Source organism: Camellia sinensis, chromosome 9 (assembly GCF_055761805.1).
Source record: "Camellia sinensis isolate YWXY chromosome 9, ASM5576180v1, whole genome shotgun sequence".
NCBI classification, from domain to species: domain Eukaryota; kingdom Viridiplantae; phylum Streptophyta; class Magnoliopsida; order Ericales; family Theaceae; genus Camellia; species Camellia sinensis.
This window is the reverse complement of record NC_138969.1, coordinates 197,629,047-197,643,684: the sequence shown is the minus strand read 5'-3', so window position 1 is coordinate 197,643,684 and position 14,638 is coordinate 197,629,047. Positions and strand designations below refer to the sequence as shown.

The following is a 14,638-nucleotide window of genomic DNA, read 5'->3' as shown; positions in this document are numbered from 1 at the left end:
TGCTACGGTAGTCATTGCCAATGATAAGTTCAGACGGCATGACCGAAGATATTAGAGATGGCGGCGCCGCCAGAATGCCTCCGCAACTTGGGCGTTGCAAGTATTGCCTCCGCAACTTAGTTGCCTCGGCCTTCTCTTTTCCTTGGCAACTCCAGATGATCGTGACACCGACATTACTTGGAATGGCGGCGGGGCCAAAGATACCTGGACTGGCGGTGCTGAGACAAAATGCCTCAGCAACTCTGCCGCTACAAGTGTTGCCTCTGCAACTTGACTTAGGCGTCCTTTCTCGCTGAGTCCATCTGGAGCCTTGGTGTGTCAGACCTGCCTCGGCCCACTTGTTGGCCCATTTATCTTGGGCTTTGGCCCACGCTCATCTCTTATCCCTGGTCGCCTTCTTAGGGCGATCTTAGCGCTTGAGTCCATACTTAGTTTGGGGTTCAATTTCTAACCCTCTACATTTTGCCCCCTGCACCCGTGGGAAATACGCTCCCTGTTTCCCACGCGGGCATGACGTCAACAAGCAATCCAAGGGTTGCGTCGGTTGGGTTAGAAGTTGTGCCGGCTTTGAAAAGGTGCCTTTTTGACTGCCAGGTCATAATGGACCTAGGGAAGTGTGCTAGCGACCCTTTTCTGATTTTCTTTATAAATAATGCCCCTTGGGTCCACCAGTCCCCCATTTCTTCCCAACACACCTTTCTTTCTCTTTTGTCTTCTTCTCTCCCTTGTCCTCTATTTCCAAAGCTTTTTGATTTTCTTTACTTCCTTTCATGGCCAGCATAAGGTTTCTTACTAACAGGGCTGCCCCACCCCCTACTGAGTGGAGGCGGGCCCCTTACTTTGAAGGGTTGGCCGACCCCTTCTGGAAGGCGATTGATTCCTTTGTTCCTGACACCCCTTCTCTAGAGGAGCCTCTGCTTCTTTTTGGAGAGGCCCCCCTGGAAGACGCAGACATGGTGAACCCGGTTTCTGTGCTGCAGTTTCGTGTGGAGGGTGGCGACTTCTCACACTCTTACATCTACTATCGTACTCATTTGGGCCCTCCAGCAGATTGGTCCCTTTGGGTCGATGACGTCATGGCGGATGGCGGCTTCGAGCAGCGTCTGCGTGATGTTCGCCTTTTCAATGCCATTTTAATCTCGAGAGAGTTATCAGTGCATAAGGTGCAGACCAACACTGATATGATTATCTCCCGTTGGAGTCGTGACACTCACACTTTCACCTTGGCATGGGGGGAGATAACCCCGACCCTGGAAGATGTTGTCGTCCTCTTGCGCCTCAGCACCCGCAGAGATTTCCCCTTTGATCCAGAGTCTCTGACCCCTGTAGAGCAAGTCACTGTGACTGTTCTTCAGACAGCCTTTTAGGAGGCGCGGAAGTTTGGTTCCTAGTATCATCTTAAAACCGGGGAACTGCTCCAGGAGAGGCCCAAAAGGAATAAGACCACCTATCATTCCTGGTTGAAGCATTTCTTCGAGGACTTGCAACCGGTCGTAGGGGACATCACTGAGGAGAGCCTCAAGTCCATAGTTGGTCCAGGCTACCGAGGTGACTTGGATTTGGCGGCGTTCATCAGCTATTTTATCTCCTTCTTCGTCCTACCTAGAGGTGTTCGCGGATCGATTTTGTGCGGTTTGCGGTTCGGTTTTGACCTGCCCGAATCTATGCAGTTTGGGAAAAAGTCAACCCGCAACCGCCCGCAGTGCAGTTTGTGGTTTGTGCGGATAGGGTTTGCAAATATGCGGGCGGTTGCGGGCGGTTTGCGGTTTACACTTTTTTCTTTAAAAATTAATTTTTGAGTTTTTTTTCCCATCGAATTTAGGCATCTGATTCATTTTATATACTTGTGATAACAATTTTCTGATGAGTTTACAAATAAAAATTGAATATCAATGCATTAAATGAAAGTACCCAAAACAAAGAGACCCTACACTAGCATTTGTGCAATGACAAAAATGTATATCAATACATTAAAGGTTGTACTCAATTAGAATTGTCAGTTCAATAATCAATAATCAAACTAGAAGTTCCATCGACCACCAGAAGGAAAATTTTATAAGGAAAAAGTAGATGAATCACCAATGAAAATCATATAAGAAACCAAGTTTAGGACTTGATAATTCTACGGCATTAAGAAAGTTGAGAAATACTTAAAAATAAGGATCCTAGTGTCATAGAGAATATAATGGTGCTCTTGTAAAAGTTACAAAGTTGGTATATAAATAATAATAATAATAATAATAATAATAATAATTAAAGTGCGGGCAGTTTTTGCGGGTTGCGGGTTTAAATCGCGACCCGCCCGCAACCCGCAAATTTGTCATATTTCAAACCGCATCCGCCCGTATTATGTTTGCGAAATCGCCCATTTATATGCGGGTTGGGCGGTTTGAGCGGTTCGGATAAACGGTTGCCCACCCCTAGTCCTACCCAGTAACCCTGCCGAAAGTATCAGTCCCCTGTATTTTCCTTGGCTGTAAAGCTTTGCAGCGGTAACCAGATCCCTCTGGCTCCCCTCTTTCTGGGCAACTTATACTTTCATCTTGACCTTATCCATTCAGACATGGAGCGATCCATGGGCCGCTATAACGTGTGGAGCTTTGTGCATACCTAGTTCCTGACTACCTTCTTCTACGAAAGGTTTCCTGCCATGGGCCCCATCCTTAAGGAATACGAGCCCTTCTTTACTGATGAAGTCTTGAATGCAAAGGCCCACCCCATCCTAGATGCAGAGGGTTAGCCAATCACGAGGCAAGTGCGTCAGTCCCGCCCTTGCATCTCTCGGTGGTCTGGCCTTGGCACCAACCGGCCCTTTTGAGACTATGTTGACCATATGGAGGAGTGCGTCTTCCCCCCTTTCACTCAGCCTCTCCTAGGTATTTCTGTTGTCCCTTTTTATTTTTCAGAGTCCCACCATGTCGATTTTTCTCTCGGCAGCATCCAGGCTAATTCTCTCCTTATTGCCGCCATGATTCGCCCTGGATTCCTGCCCGTGTGGAACGAAGAAGGCATGTCTAGTGTCGTTTATTGACCGGACACGGTCCTTATGCAATTCGGGATGGATCAGGGCATCCCGTATGCTCCCCCGCCTCATACTAATTTCCACCGGAGTTTTTAACGGTTTACCCGAGACTACACTGCTCTACTTGTGGAGGGCCTAGGGATCATGGAGTTTCCTTCGCTCGAAAGAGAAGGTGTCTTTACTCCCAACAATAGGCTATTCTGGCATCGCAATCTTAGTTTCTTCCTCAATTTTTGCAAAAGCACCCCAGTCGTCCCAGCAATGGAGCCTATCCCGTAGCCCGACCTTTCCCTACGCCTGCCTTCTGGTCGAGGGAAACAATCCAGTATATTTTGTTGCTTCAAGCTTCTATCCTTGCGCATTGTGGAGGAGCCTCACCCTTCTGGAGCAATGTCTGTTCAACCCCTACAGACTGCTCCCCTTAAAGTGAGTACAACAGTACGCATGACCCGTTCCAGGCTAAAGGCAGCCCAAGCAGCAGCAGCATCGATTCCCGAGGCACATGCCTCGCCCACCAGAAAGAGGCTCCGAAAGGTATGCATACTTAGACAAGTATTTTTCTGTATTATCTCCTCATACTTATCATGTTTACTATAATAACCGCATGATCTTCTTCTTCTTTTAGAGGCTACGGAGCACACCACCCTCCGGTCTAGGGGGTTCTTCTACTGCCATTGGTATTTCTTCAGACTTAGACGACGATGGCAACCTCCCCATTTCAACTAGGGTAACAAAATTCAAGACTTGCAGGACAGTTCTTCCAGACGTTGAGGAGGAACCAATTGTGGGAGATGATCCGACCGCTGAGGCCGAGGCAGAGCCAGTTGTGGAGACTGTGGACAATGTGCAAGTTCCCCCTGCTGCGGAAGTTGCAGCGGGTGATATAGCCGCTGAGGGTTTAAAGCCTCTGCATCCTTCTAACTCTATGCACTCTGGCTGTTCATTCGTTGGCAAGGATGACTTTGTACTTAAGACCCCTAGAGAAGATCGCGGCGTGAGAAAGCCACCGGAAGTTGTATCACCTACCCTTGGGGCTGCATCTGGTGGTTCCTCCCAATCTGCTGAGTCCCCACTAATTCAGCAAACTCCACTTCCAGACATTTAAGCGGCTAGAGAGAGTACAAGTGCAGCGGCTATTTCTACTGTCCCTGCTGTGACCCCTCTGGACTTAGACAAACTTACAGCGGTATCTATCACTTTAGCTGCCCACATTGTTACTACTGCTGCTGGGGCCTCCGATCTAGTTGCTTCGGCGACCTCTAAACAGCTGGCAGACTTGTACCCCACTCATTTTCCAGAGGTGCTAGTTGACCTTGGGATGTCCCATGACTTTTATACTGGGATAGATACTACTGCTGTTCCAGATCTGAATGTTGGGATTATCAGATGGACGACCTTTTTCGGAGTGACGCAATGGTGCAGGCAGTTTTGGTCTTTCTCGTGAGGCTAGTTCACCCGGTCGTCAGCTAGCGTCTACTCACTCCATTGTCGTTGGGCAATCATTTTCAGGGGAGGTGTGCCACCTTTAGACCTTCGGTCGCTCTGTCAGCCTCCCTTCAGTGATCGAAACGGGCAGTGGTATGAGAGAATCTCCCCGGTCCTTAGAGAAAGTATCCTTCCTAAGTTACTGGATTTCCTCCGAAGTTACTACAACCTGTGCCCATGTCCAAACATTGCATCCGGCCACCTTTACCACCTTTAATGTCCCTGGGTCAATAGTTCAGATGGCACTGCTAGAGTCACTTGCTAGCTTTATTCGTGATCTTGCCACCAAGCAAATCCTGACCACTCCTAGCAAGTTCATGGAGAGTGTTGAGGCCAATCTGAGCGGCTTTGAGAGGAGTGGTTTTGACCTATCATGGATGAGGGCTAGGCTCCAAACGGTTGATGGCTTCCTTGAGCACGCTGAAATGTAGCGATCATCGCGTCCCTGGAGGAAACTATTAAGGAGTGTGAGGGTGCCCTTGAGCAGCACCGGCAGAACTTGGCTCAGCTCAAAGAGAAGGACTTTGCATTGGTTGCCCAGTTGCCTCAAGATGTAACTCTAATGGACTTCCTCTTGAAGGGTTTGATTTGATGTAACTTTGAGACTTTGCTATGGCTTTTTTTTTTTTTTTTTTTTTGCATTGCACTTGGTGCGTCTTTTCTTCTCTTTTTTTCTGTCATAATTTCTTTTTCAAACACTGTAATCATGTTCTGGAAGTTTGACTTTAATGAAAAAAAGTATGGATGCATGGTAATACTCTTGAGTTTCATTTCATTGCTTCCTTTACATTGCTTTCACATAGCTTCTAAAGATAAGGCAAGCTCTTTACAAATGTAAAACTTCATTATGACTAAGCTTTTACAAAGATAAACTTTCACTAAGTATGGAAAATTTTCCTCACACTAAGTGTATATAAGAGTAACATGTTCACTAAGTGTATAACCCTTTCTTTACACTTTGCTTTAGAAGTATTAACAAATAAACTTACAACTCTTTTCAAAAGAAATTAAGGAAAATATTCTTTGACATACTTGGCGTTGATAAGGCCAGTTCTGAATCCATCTACTCTTGTCAACTTGTAGTACCCGCTGCTGCTTGCCTCAGCAACTTTGTAGAAGCATTCCCATCTGGGTGAGAACTTGGGAATTGGCTGCCCCCGTATGATTACATCCACTGTCTTCCATACTAAGTCCCCTTCTTTGAACTTTCTATGTCGAACAGATTGATTGTAGGTGCGGGCTATGGATTGATGATACTTTTTCTTGCCCGTGAGGCCCGATCTCTTATTTCTTCAGCTGCCTTGATATCATTCTTCCTACTGTCTGGAACTAAGTGCGCTGACATAGCCATTCTTGCTGAGGGTACTACAAACTCAACCGGTAACACAGCTTCAGACCCATATACTAGGGAAAATGGGGTTGCCTGAGTTGGCTTTGTTTTTGACGTTCTATATGCCTAGAGTGCTATGGGGAGTTATTTAAATCATGTGCCTCCTGCTTCATCCATCATCTTACTTAGTATTCGGATGAGGGTTTTGTTGGTCGCCTTGGGGATAGTATGGACTAGACTTATGATGCTTAATTTGGTAGGCATCCAGTAGTCTCCCCACATGGCGATTTACAAAAGGAGTTTCATTGTTAGACAGCATCACTTTGGGTATGCCAAACCTGCAGATTATGTTCTCTCAGATGAAGTTGGCTACCCCTGCCCCATCTGCCTTCCTCATTGGTATAGCTTCTACTCACTTGGTGCTAACTTCAGTTGCTGCAAGTATCCATCTGTATCTTTTGGACTGCTGCACTATAGGGCCTACCATGTCAAATGCCCAAGTATGGAACGGATAAGGAGTCTTGATGTTGTGCAATTCAACCGCCGGTGCATGTATTAGATTTCCAAACTTCTGACAGGATTGGCATCTCCTCACAAAGTTTTTAGTATCTTTTTCCATTCTTGGCCAGTAGTAGCCGAGGTGAATGAGATGTCCATATAACCGCTGTCCTCCTTGATGCTCTGTCTTGTGGGCTTCCCACAGCACGTCGTTTGCCTTATCTTTTGATAAGCATGCTAAAGGTTCCCCCTTCGAACCTTTTTCAGTATAGCTTGTCTTAGTCAAGGAAGAAGCAGAGGGTTCGTCTTTTGACTCTGATTGCATCGGCTTTATTTTCAGGCAGTGTGCCATTCTCAAGGTAGTCGATATATGGCTGCCTCTATTCTTCACTGCTTAAGAAATGGGCTTCCTCTTCCTTAGGATGGGACTGACATTTTGCACATTGCCTCTGCAATTCAATTCTTTCCTTTTCCATCTCTGGCCAGTAGTACCCTTGCCTCTATATCTGTTGATATAGGCTGATATCTCCATCTCCACAAGACTTAGCATGAATCTACTTAAGTTTCTCAGTTGCTTCTTTCCTACCGACGCACCTTGCCAGCAAGTTGTTGGGGCTGCAAAAATACCGTTCTCCTCTGAGGAGTAGAAAGGTTCAAGTTCTGCTGGTCTAATTGCTTTCTGGCTAGTTTTTAGCTGCTGGATTATATCTACTTTTCACCCCTCAGCATCTTGCTCTGCATGTTCTTCAGATAGCATTGCTGGTGTTGTTCTTTTCTCGATGACAATGGCTGTACTATCATCTGGTATCTCTACCTTTGCCCCCAGTGTAGCCAAGGCATTGGGAAAACGGTTATGTGCTCAAGGGGTATGCTAGATTTGGACATCGTCAAACAAAGCAAGTAACTTTTGGACTACAATGCGATATGGGGCTAACAGAGGTTCCTTCAAGGCGGAATCACCCATTGTTTGTTTGACAACTAACTTGAAGTCGCCCCAGATTCTCAACTTGCAGAGGCCCTTCTTTTGGGCAGCTATTAGGCCCAGTATTAACGCTTTATATTCGGCCTCATTGTTTGAACACTCAAAATCAAGCTTATATGATAGATGGAACTTCTCTCCTTCTTGACTGGTTAGTGTGACACTAGCTCCACCTTTCCCAGCTTCAGAAGCTCCGTCAAACTTTAAGTCCCAATAAGTCTCAATTGCAGCTGCTGAGACATGGAACTCACCTGGTAAAGGTACCTCTGCAGGTTCATGCTCACCAGACAGGAACTGTACCAGTAGGTCTGCAAGTGCTTGGCTCTTAATAGCCTTAGGAGTGACACAAACAATATCATATTCTGCCAGAGCCAAGAGCCATCTTGCCATTCTCCCAGTCAAAACGGGTTTGCTCAGCAAGTATTGGACTGGATCACTCCGGGTCACAACCTGGATCGGGTGTGCCAAGAAGTAGTGGCGCAGCTTCTGCGCTATGAAGATTAAGGCTAAACAATGCCTCTCAATTGGAGTATATCACGACTCAGCACCATTGACTTTGCGACTGATGTAATAGACTGGTTTTTCAATTCCATCTATGTCTTGGACAAGTAGGGCTCCAATAGACCGAGGAGTAGAGGTCAGGTACAGTAGCAGAGGTTTTTTAGGCGGTGGGGCAATCATTGTAAGTGGTGAGGTAAGTGCTTTCTTCACCGCATCAAATGCCCATTGGTGTTCTTATAACCATTCAAACTTGTGATTCCCTTTCAGCAGTGTCCCAAAGGAAAAGGTCATCTTAGCAAGGGCTGGAATAAACCTCCTGAGGTATGACACCTTGCCTAGGAATTTCTTCAAAGCCTTTTGAGAGTGTGGCAACAACATCTCCACGATTGACTTTACCTTATCCCCATCTACTTCAATCCCTCGTTGGTGTACAAGGAAGCCAAGGAACTTTCCAGCGGTAACTCTAAAGGCACACTTGAGAGGGTTCATCTTGAGGCAGAATTGGCAACAGCTTTGAAAAACCTTTTCTAAGTCATAGAGGTGGCAGTTTGCCTTAGTAGACTTGACCACCAGATCACCTTCATATACTTCTACTTCATGATGCAACATGTCGTGGAACACTGCAGTCATAACCTGTTGGTAGGTTGCCCCCGCTTTTTTTAAATCGAAGGGCATCACTGTATAGAAAAATTTTTCCAAAGGCATTCTGAAAGCTGTCTTTTCTACATATTCTGGCGCCATTTTGATCTGGTTATAACCACTGAACCCATCCATGAAAGAGAACATCTGATGGCCCGTAGTTGAATCGACAAGTGTGTCGACATGGGGTAATGAAAACTCATCTTTTGGGCAAGCCTTATTTAGGTTACGAAAGTCTACGCAGACCCTGATCTGACCATTCTTCTTTTGCACAGGAACAATATTTGCTAGCCAAGTTGGATATTGTATAGGCTCAATGAACTTGGCCCTTTGCAACTTTTCTACCTCTGCTTTAATCTTTGCTTTAAGATCAGGGTGATACTTTCAAGTGTGATGCTTGATCTGTTTAGAGTTAGGAAAAGTGTCCAGATGATAAGTGATAAGGGATGGGTCAAGACCAGGCATCTCATCATATGTCCAAGCAAAGATATCACTATATTGCTTTAGTAGTGTTATCAATTCTGCCTTAGCTGCTGGGGCCATTGTATCACTGACAAACACTAGCTTGCTCTGCCGAGGTAAGTCACTAAGGTTGACCTCAGCAAGTACCTCCTGCTGGGGTTTGGGCCTATCTTGCATGCACTCAGGGGCAGGCTCAGGCTCCTCCACCAACCCTTCTTGGGACTCACTTTCATCACATTTATTTGCCTCGAGGCCATCTTCCCAGGGTATGAAGTTTGGTCCCCAAGGCCGTCATAGGTAGTAAACTGTCTTACCGCCCTCGCGCACGTTGACAATCTTGGGCAGAGGACTTGTGGCTTTGTTGCTCATTTTCCGTCCACTGCTTTTGAGAGCAACCTCTGCATCTTGAATGTCTTCCCACTTCGACAATTTTACCCATGCAATTTTACCCGTCATCCGTTGACAACTCAGTAAAGAAAACGGCATTCGAATAGTGTGCCTCTTCCACTCCGAATGGCTTTTTAGACGCGTTTATGGTAACTGTGCGCTTTCCCAACTTCGCCTTCACACATTGGTGATAGCTGGATGGTATAGCCCTATATTGGTGCATCCAGGCTCTACCAAGTATCATGTGGTAGTTTGTATCTGCTTCAATCACATGGAATTTAGTCGCGGAACGAATCTCGCCAACTGCCAAGTCCACTATAACATGGCCCTTAGTGACCTTTTTCTCACCACCAAAACCGGTTATAGTAATGGGTTAGCGAACCATTCTAGACTCTGGGATGCCAGCCTTTACGAAGGTGTCAGTGGTAATGATGTTTATGGACGCCCCTCCATCGAGGAAGGCACGCTTGAACTCCACATCATTGATATAGGTTGTGACGAAAAGAGGGCGATTATGGGGAAATGGGTATGCTCTGTTTGCCTCTGAAAAGGTAATGGCCCCATAATCTTCCTGGATGCGCCGAGGCACACATTCCTTGGCCTCGGCAACTTCAGCATGGTGTACTTCAGAGATGCTGATAAGAGCCTTTGTTGCTTCCATCCTAGCGGCTTGGCTCAGCCCCAATTGGTTAAAGAAGGTGCGAAACTTAACAGAATTTTGCAAAGCTTGAGCGTGAGTATCCTCTGTGAATTTCGCCTCTGCAGGTGCTGTTTCAGGGAGCTAGCCAGTTGTAATTTCTTCTAACTCATCATAGTAAGACGCTATATGCACTTGATCGCACACAGGCCCAAGATAGCCAATCATGTGTACATTCTTCCCCTTTTCTTTGTGGTTAGGATAAGGGTCCTTCCATACGTCACGATTACCAGCGTCTTTGAACTTCAGCTCGTTCATAGCAACTTTCTTTTTGAAGACATTCATTAACATCCAACAGTCCCTGGTAAGGTGTCTGGTGGTTCTGTGATAAACACAGTAATCTGGGCTTTCCTTGTCCTTCTTGGTTGGAATAACATCAACCAGAGGTAAAGTAAGTTCACCATCTGCGACTCATTCTTTAACCAAGGCCTTAACATTCTCAAGGCTACAAGGATATGGGTTCCTGTCTTCATAACTCTTCCTCTTTCGAGAGGACGAAGCCTCTGCTTGCGAATGGCTCCCTCCTGTGGAGGTTACCGCAGAAACTCTACTACTGCAGGAGTAGCGGTGGCTGTCACGAGACCTGTGTAAAGGACCAATGGTACTAAGATTTCTAGCTACCTCAATCAAGGCAAAAAAGGTAGGCAGATTATGGTTCGCCAAGAAAATCTTATAGTCGCATATGGCACCCTCCATACATATACTGACTAAGTGAGCTTCATCCACTGGTTCATGACAGTCAATAGCCTTGTCTTGGAACCGCTTAACATAGTCCAATATATCTTCGCCTTCTTTTTGGACGTCTCGCCCAAGTGTGAGGGTTGTAACTTTCTCCTGGACTTGGAAGAACTTCGTGTGGAACTTGTTCACCATTTGCTCCCAACTCTTGATTGAGTTGGGAGCCAAGTTCACATACCAACTGTAGGCTCTTTCAGTAAGTGATTTGGAGAACTCCCGAAGGCGCAGAGAGTGGTCACTACCATGGACGCCAAGAGTTTCAATGAACCTGACCACATGTTCTCTGGCATTGCCTTGTTTTCCATCAAACTTAATAAACTTGGGCACCGTATACCCTGTAGGGTAGGGCATGGTCAATATCTCTTGAGAGTATGGGGGCTTCACATCTAGGTCTGAGAGAGATGGCAGTTGTTTCTTGTTACGTTCTTGCTCGAGCATAGCTTGTACATCAGCTAGAGTAACAAAGTGAATGGGTTGGAATGGTCCAGTCTGCTCCTGGGTAGTTGAACCGGTGGCTGTACCGTTCGCCTAAAGTACCACCAGAGGCACCTGGATTAGAGCCCGAACCTCAAGGAACAAGTTAGGTGCTGGGTTTAGGACTGCTACAGGTGGGGGTGCTTACACTGGAACTAGTTTAGCAACCATGGCCATAATGGCCTCAGTGAGAGTTTGCAAAGCTGCCAGGATCTCCCTCTGCGTATCCTGTAGTGACTGAACTGCCTCAACCACGATACTGTGGTCATGGTCTTCTGTATGTACTTCTCCGCCATTGGAAGAGCCTTGCTGCCGTGGGGGTTATTGAACTTCTTTCTCAGCCATCTTTTCCAGTGAAGTATGTAAGCCACTGCGGGTGTGAACCATCAACAAAGTAGCCTCCCCAGCAGAGTCGCTAGAAATGTAGGGCGGTTCAAGATTAGAGAGGCAAAACTATGCTAATGGTCCACTGATGATGGTAATGCCTTGAGAATGAACAACAGCAACTATCTGCGTATTGAAGAGAGTGTAGCTGGGTGAGGGTGAAGCAAGTGGCCCAAGAAGAAGTGTATAGCAGTACCAACTTGGGCAGCATCTCTCCCAAATCCCCAAAATTCCTCCTCTTGAACCTTGGGAAACGGGCCCTATTTATAGGCTCTTCCTTGATGCCAAGAAGACACCAAGTGGCCAAATAGAGAGAAGACATGTATCCTAGAGGATCACATGGAATATTCTGCTTTGAGCCACCAGGCTAAAAGTGCCACGTGTCCCTTTGCATGTACTGTGTACTATCTGTTTGCCTTCATAACTATCTTTTTTGAGCCTCGGCAAGTGTAGTTGCGGCGGGAGTGTTTGGCGCTGTAACTCCCTTTTGAGCCTCAGCAAGTGCAGTTGCGATAGGAGTGGTTGCCTCTATACTTGCCTTCTCAGCTTGAACCTCAACAAGTGCTTTTGCAGCGGTGAACCTCGCCGCTTCACTTGCCTTCTCAGTTCTCCTTGGTCAGTACATGCATTCTCAAGACTCCATTAGTCTGCTATCGACTGTGTTCGTGCTCATCTCAGCGAAACCTCCACCCTTAGCCACCTAACCACAAACTCCCCAGCTTCCCAGGGCAAAGGCCACAGCCAAGCCTGCTATCAGCCATGTTGTGCCTTAATACCAAGCCCAAGGGGTTTCCTTAGTCCTACCTGTGCGACTAAGGCAGGTCCATGACTTGGGTAATGGAAAGGGAGTCCCTTATGTTCGAGCTACCCTGCTCTCATTTTCACGGGGTTACCGCGGTAAACCGGTATTTCTGGACCTGCTATCAGCTCCAACCAGTAAGTCTTAGGGCCTGCTATCAGCGCCAAGTTAATAAACTGTGGGGCCTGCTATCAGTCCTAGGCTAGTAATGCCTTGGGACCTTCTATCGGCGCCAAACATTAGCCTCTACTTACAGGGAAGCCTATTTCAAAGGATGCTATCACCTTGGCAGGGTATTCCCTCTGCAACTTAGTTGCTGCGGTAGTCGTTGCCCGCGGCAAGTTCAGACAGCATGACCGAAGATATTAGAGATGGCAGCGCCGCCAGAATGCCTCCGCAACTTGGGCGTTACAAGTATTGCCTCCGCAACTTAGTTACCTCGGTCTTCCCTTTCCCTCGGCAACTCCAGATAATCATGACACCGACATTACTTGGAATGGCAGCAGGGCCGAAGATACTTGGACTGGCGGCGCTAAGACAAAGTGCCGTAGCAACTCTGTTGTGCACATGTTCCCTCGGCAACTTCCAGTGGCGGCGGAACCGAAGTTAATAGGAATGGCAGCGCTGAGACAAAGCGCCTCAGCAACTCTGCCGTTGCACATGTCCCCTCGACAATTTCACCACTACAGGTGTTGCCTCTGCAACTTGAATTAGGCATCTTTTCTCACTGAGTCCATCTGGAGCCTTGGTGGGTCGGACTTGCCTCAGCTCACTTGTTGGCCCACTTCCCTTGGGCTTTAGGCCACGCTTCTCTCTTATCCCTGGTCGCCTTCTCAGGGCAATATTAGTGCTTGAGTCCATACTTAGTTTGGGGTTCAATTTCTGACCCTCTATACACACGGACCAGTTTTGCTGTATATTTGATACTAGAAAACATTTTATAGCAGAGATGAATATGTTTTTGCAGTAGGATAGCTATTGTGGTGAAATTGTTTTCTGGTACTTTGTTTCGTCCCTCATTTTCAGTCTTTTTTTGTTGATGATTGTTTTGGTATACAATGTTGTACTCCTTAGAAGAGCATCCCGAGAATTACGGGCAGTTCACTCAAATGTGTGTAAATCTTTTTTTGACGTAGCAAATAGGATTATGGGAAAAGAGTCGGTGGTTAGCTCCAGAGAAGTTTGTTCATGGGTACGAGAAGCAGAGGGAAACAATATCAAAGCTAAAGTGTCTGAACAGAAGCGTTAGCAGAGGTAAGAGAATCTGCACAATTTGTAGGATAAAAGATTTGGAGTGTTTTATAAAAAATGGAATGAGGTATGGGCAGCCAATATCGGACTCCCCTTGCGTACCGGAGGTCAAGGACACCAGCGGTCAGTGGATATAAGCGGAGTTACCGTGGTCGTGCACCTTTTAAGGCGGTGTATGTTCACCGAAGGTACGTTCAAAATATTCCTCGTTATATTAAGAAGACTAAGAGGGGAGTAAGGAAGTTGTAGCTGTACGATAAACAATTAAGGGACGTTAAATTTGATAATAAAGGTATGGCGAGATTGCTTAATGGTATTGAGTTGGGTAATAAGAGATATGACCGTCAATCAGACAAAATTGTGGTTAAGGTATAAAATTAATTGGGAATGTTTAATTGAGACAAAATTCTAAAGACAAAGCTGTGGTCGACCATATATTGTTTTTCATCATAAATGATAATAGTCCGTCAGATTCTGTCCTCACACCTGACACAAGATATTTATTGCGGTTGGCGAGGGAAATCCTAAGACCTGGATTGTTGATCCTGACCAGCCTGATGGGGCTCAAAAGTCTTGTTTGAAATAATTTTTTTGATTTTTTTTTAGAGAAAAAACGTAATTATTATGGGTTGGATGTGACTTTTTGTCTTATAAGATTAAAAATCCTTTTTTTTTTTTTGTGTGACTAAAATAGACCTAAACCCAACCCAACCCAACCCAACCCAACCCAAGTTGTCAAAACAAAGGCTAAGTTAGCTTAGGGGTGTTTTGGGAAGTTGGTAAAAAGCTGGCTTTTGACTTTTTACCAAGCTTTTTGGCTTTTTTGGAGGTGATTTGGGAAGTTGGTAAAAAGCTGCCTTTTTGATTTTTTGTTTAATATTTTTTAAAAGTGTCAAATCACTACAAAATGACGAAAATACCCTTACCTTTTACTGGAAATTACGATGCTGCCCTTCTGTACGGCACCACTGTTTTCACATGTAACAGCCACT

General features: G+C 46.0%; 1 protein-coding gene across 1 annotated transcript; it reads right to left on the bottom strand.

The window, feature by feature from the left end:
* Positions 1-7,206: 7,206 nt before the first annotated feature.
* On the bottom strand, positions 7,207-7,704 carry LOC145800039 (uncharacterized). The gene has a single exon (XM_082889700.1). It carries the CDS (start codon positions 7,702-7,704, stop codon positions 7,207-7,209), a length of 498 nt encoding a protein of 165 aa, XP_082745826.1.
* Between the last annotated feature and the right edge of the window lie 6,934 nt (positions 7,705-14,638).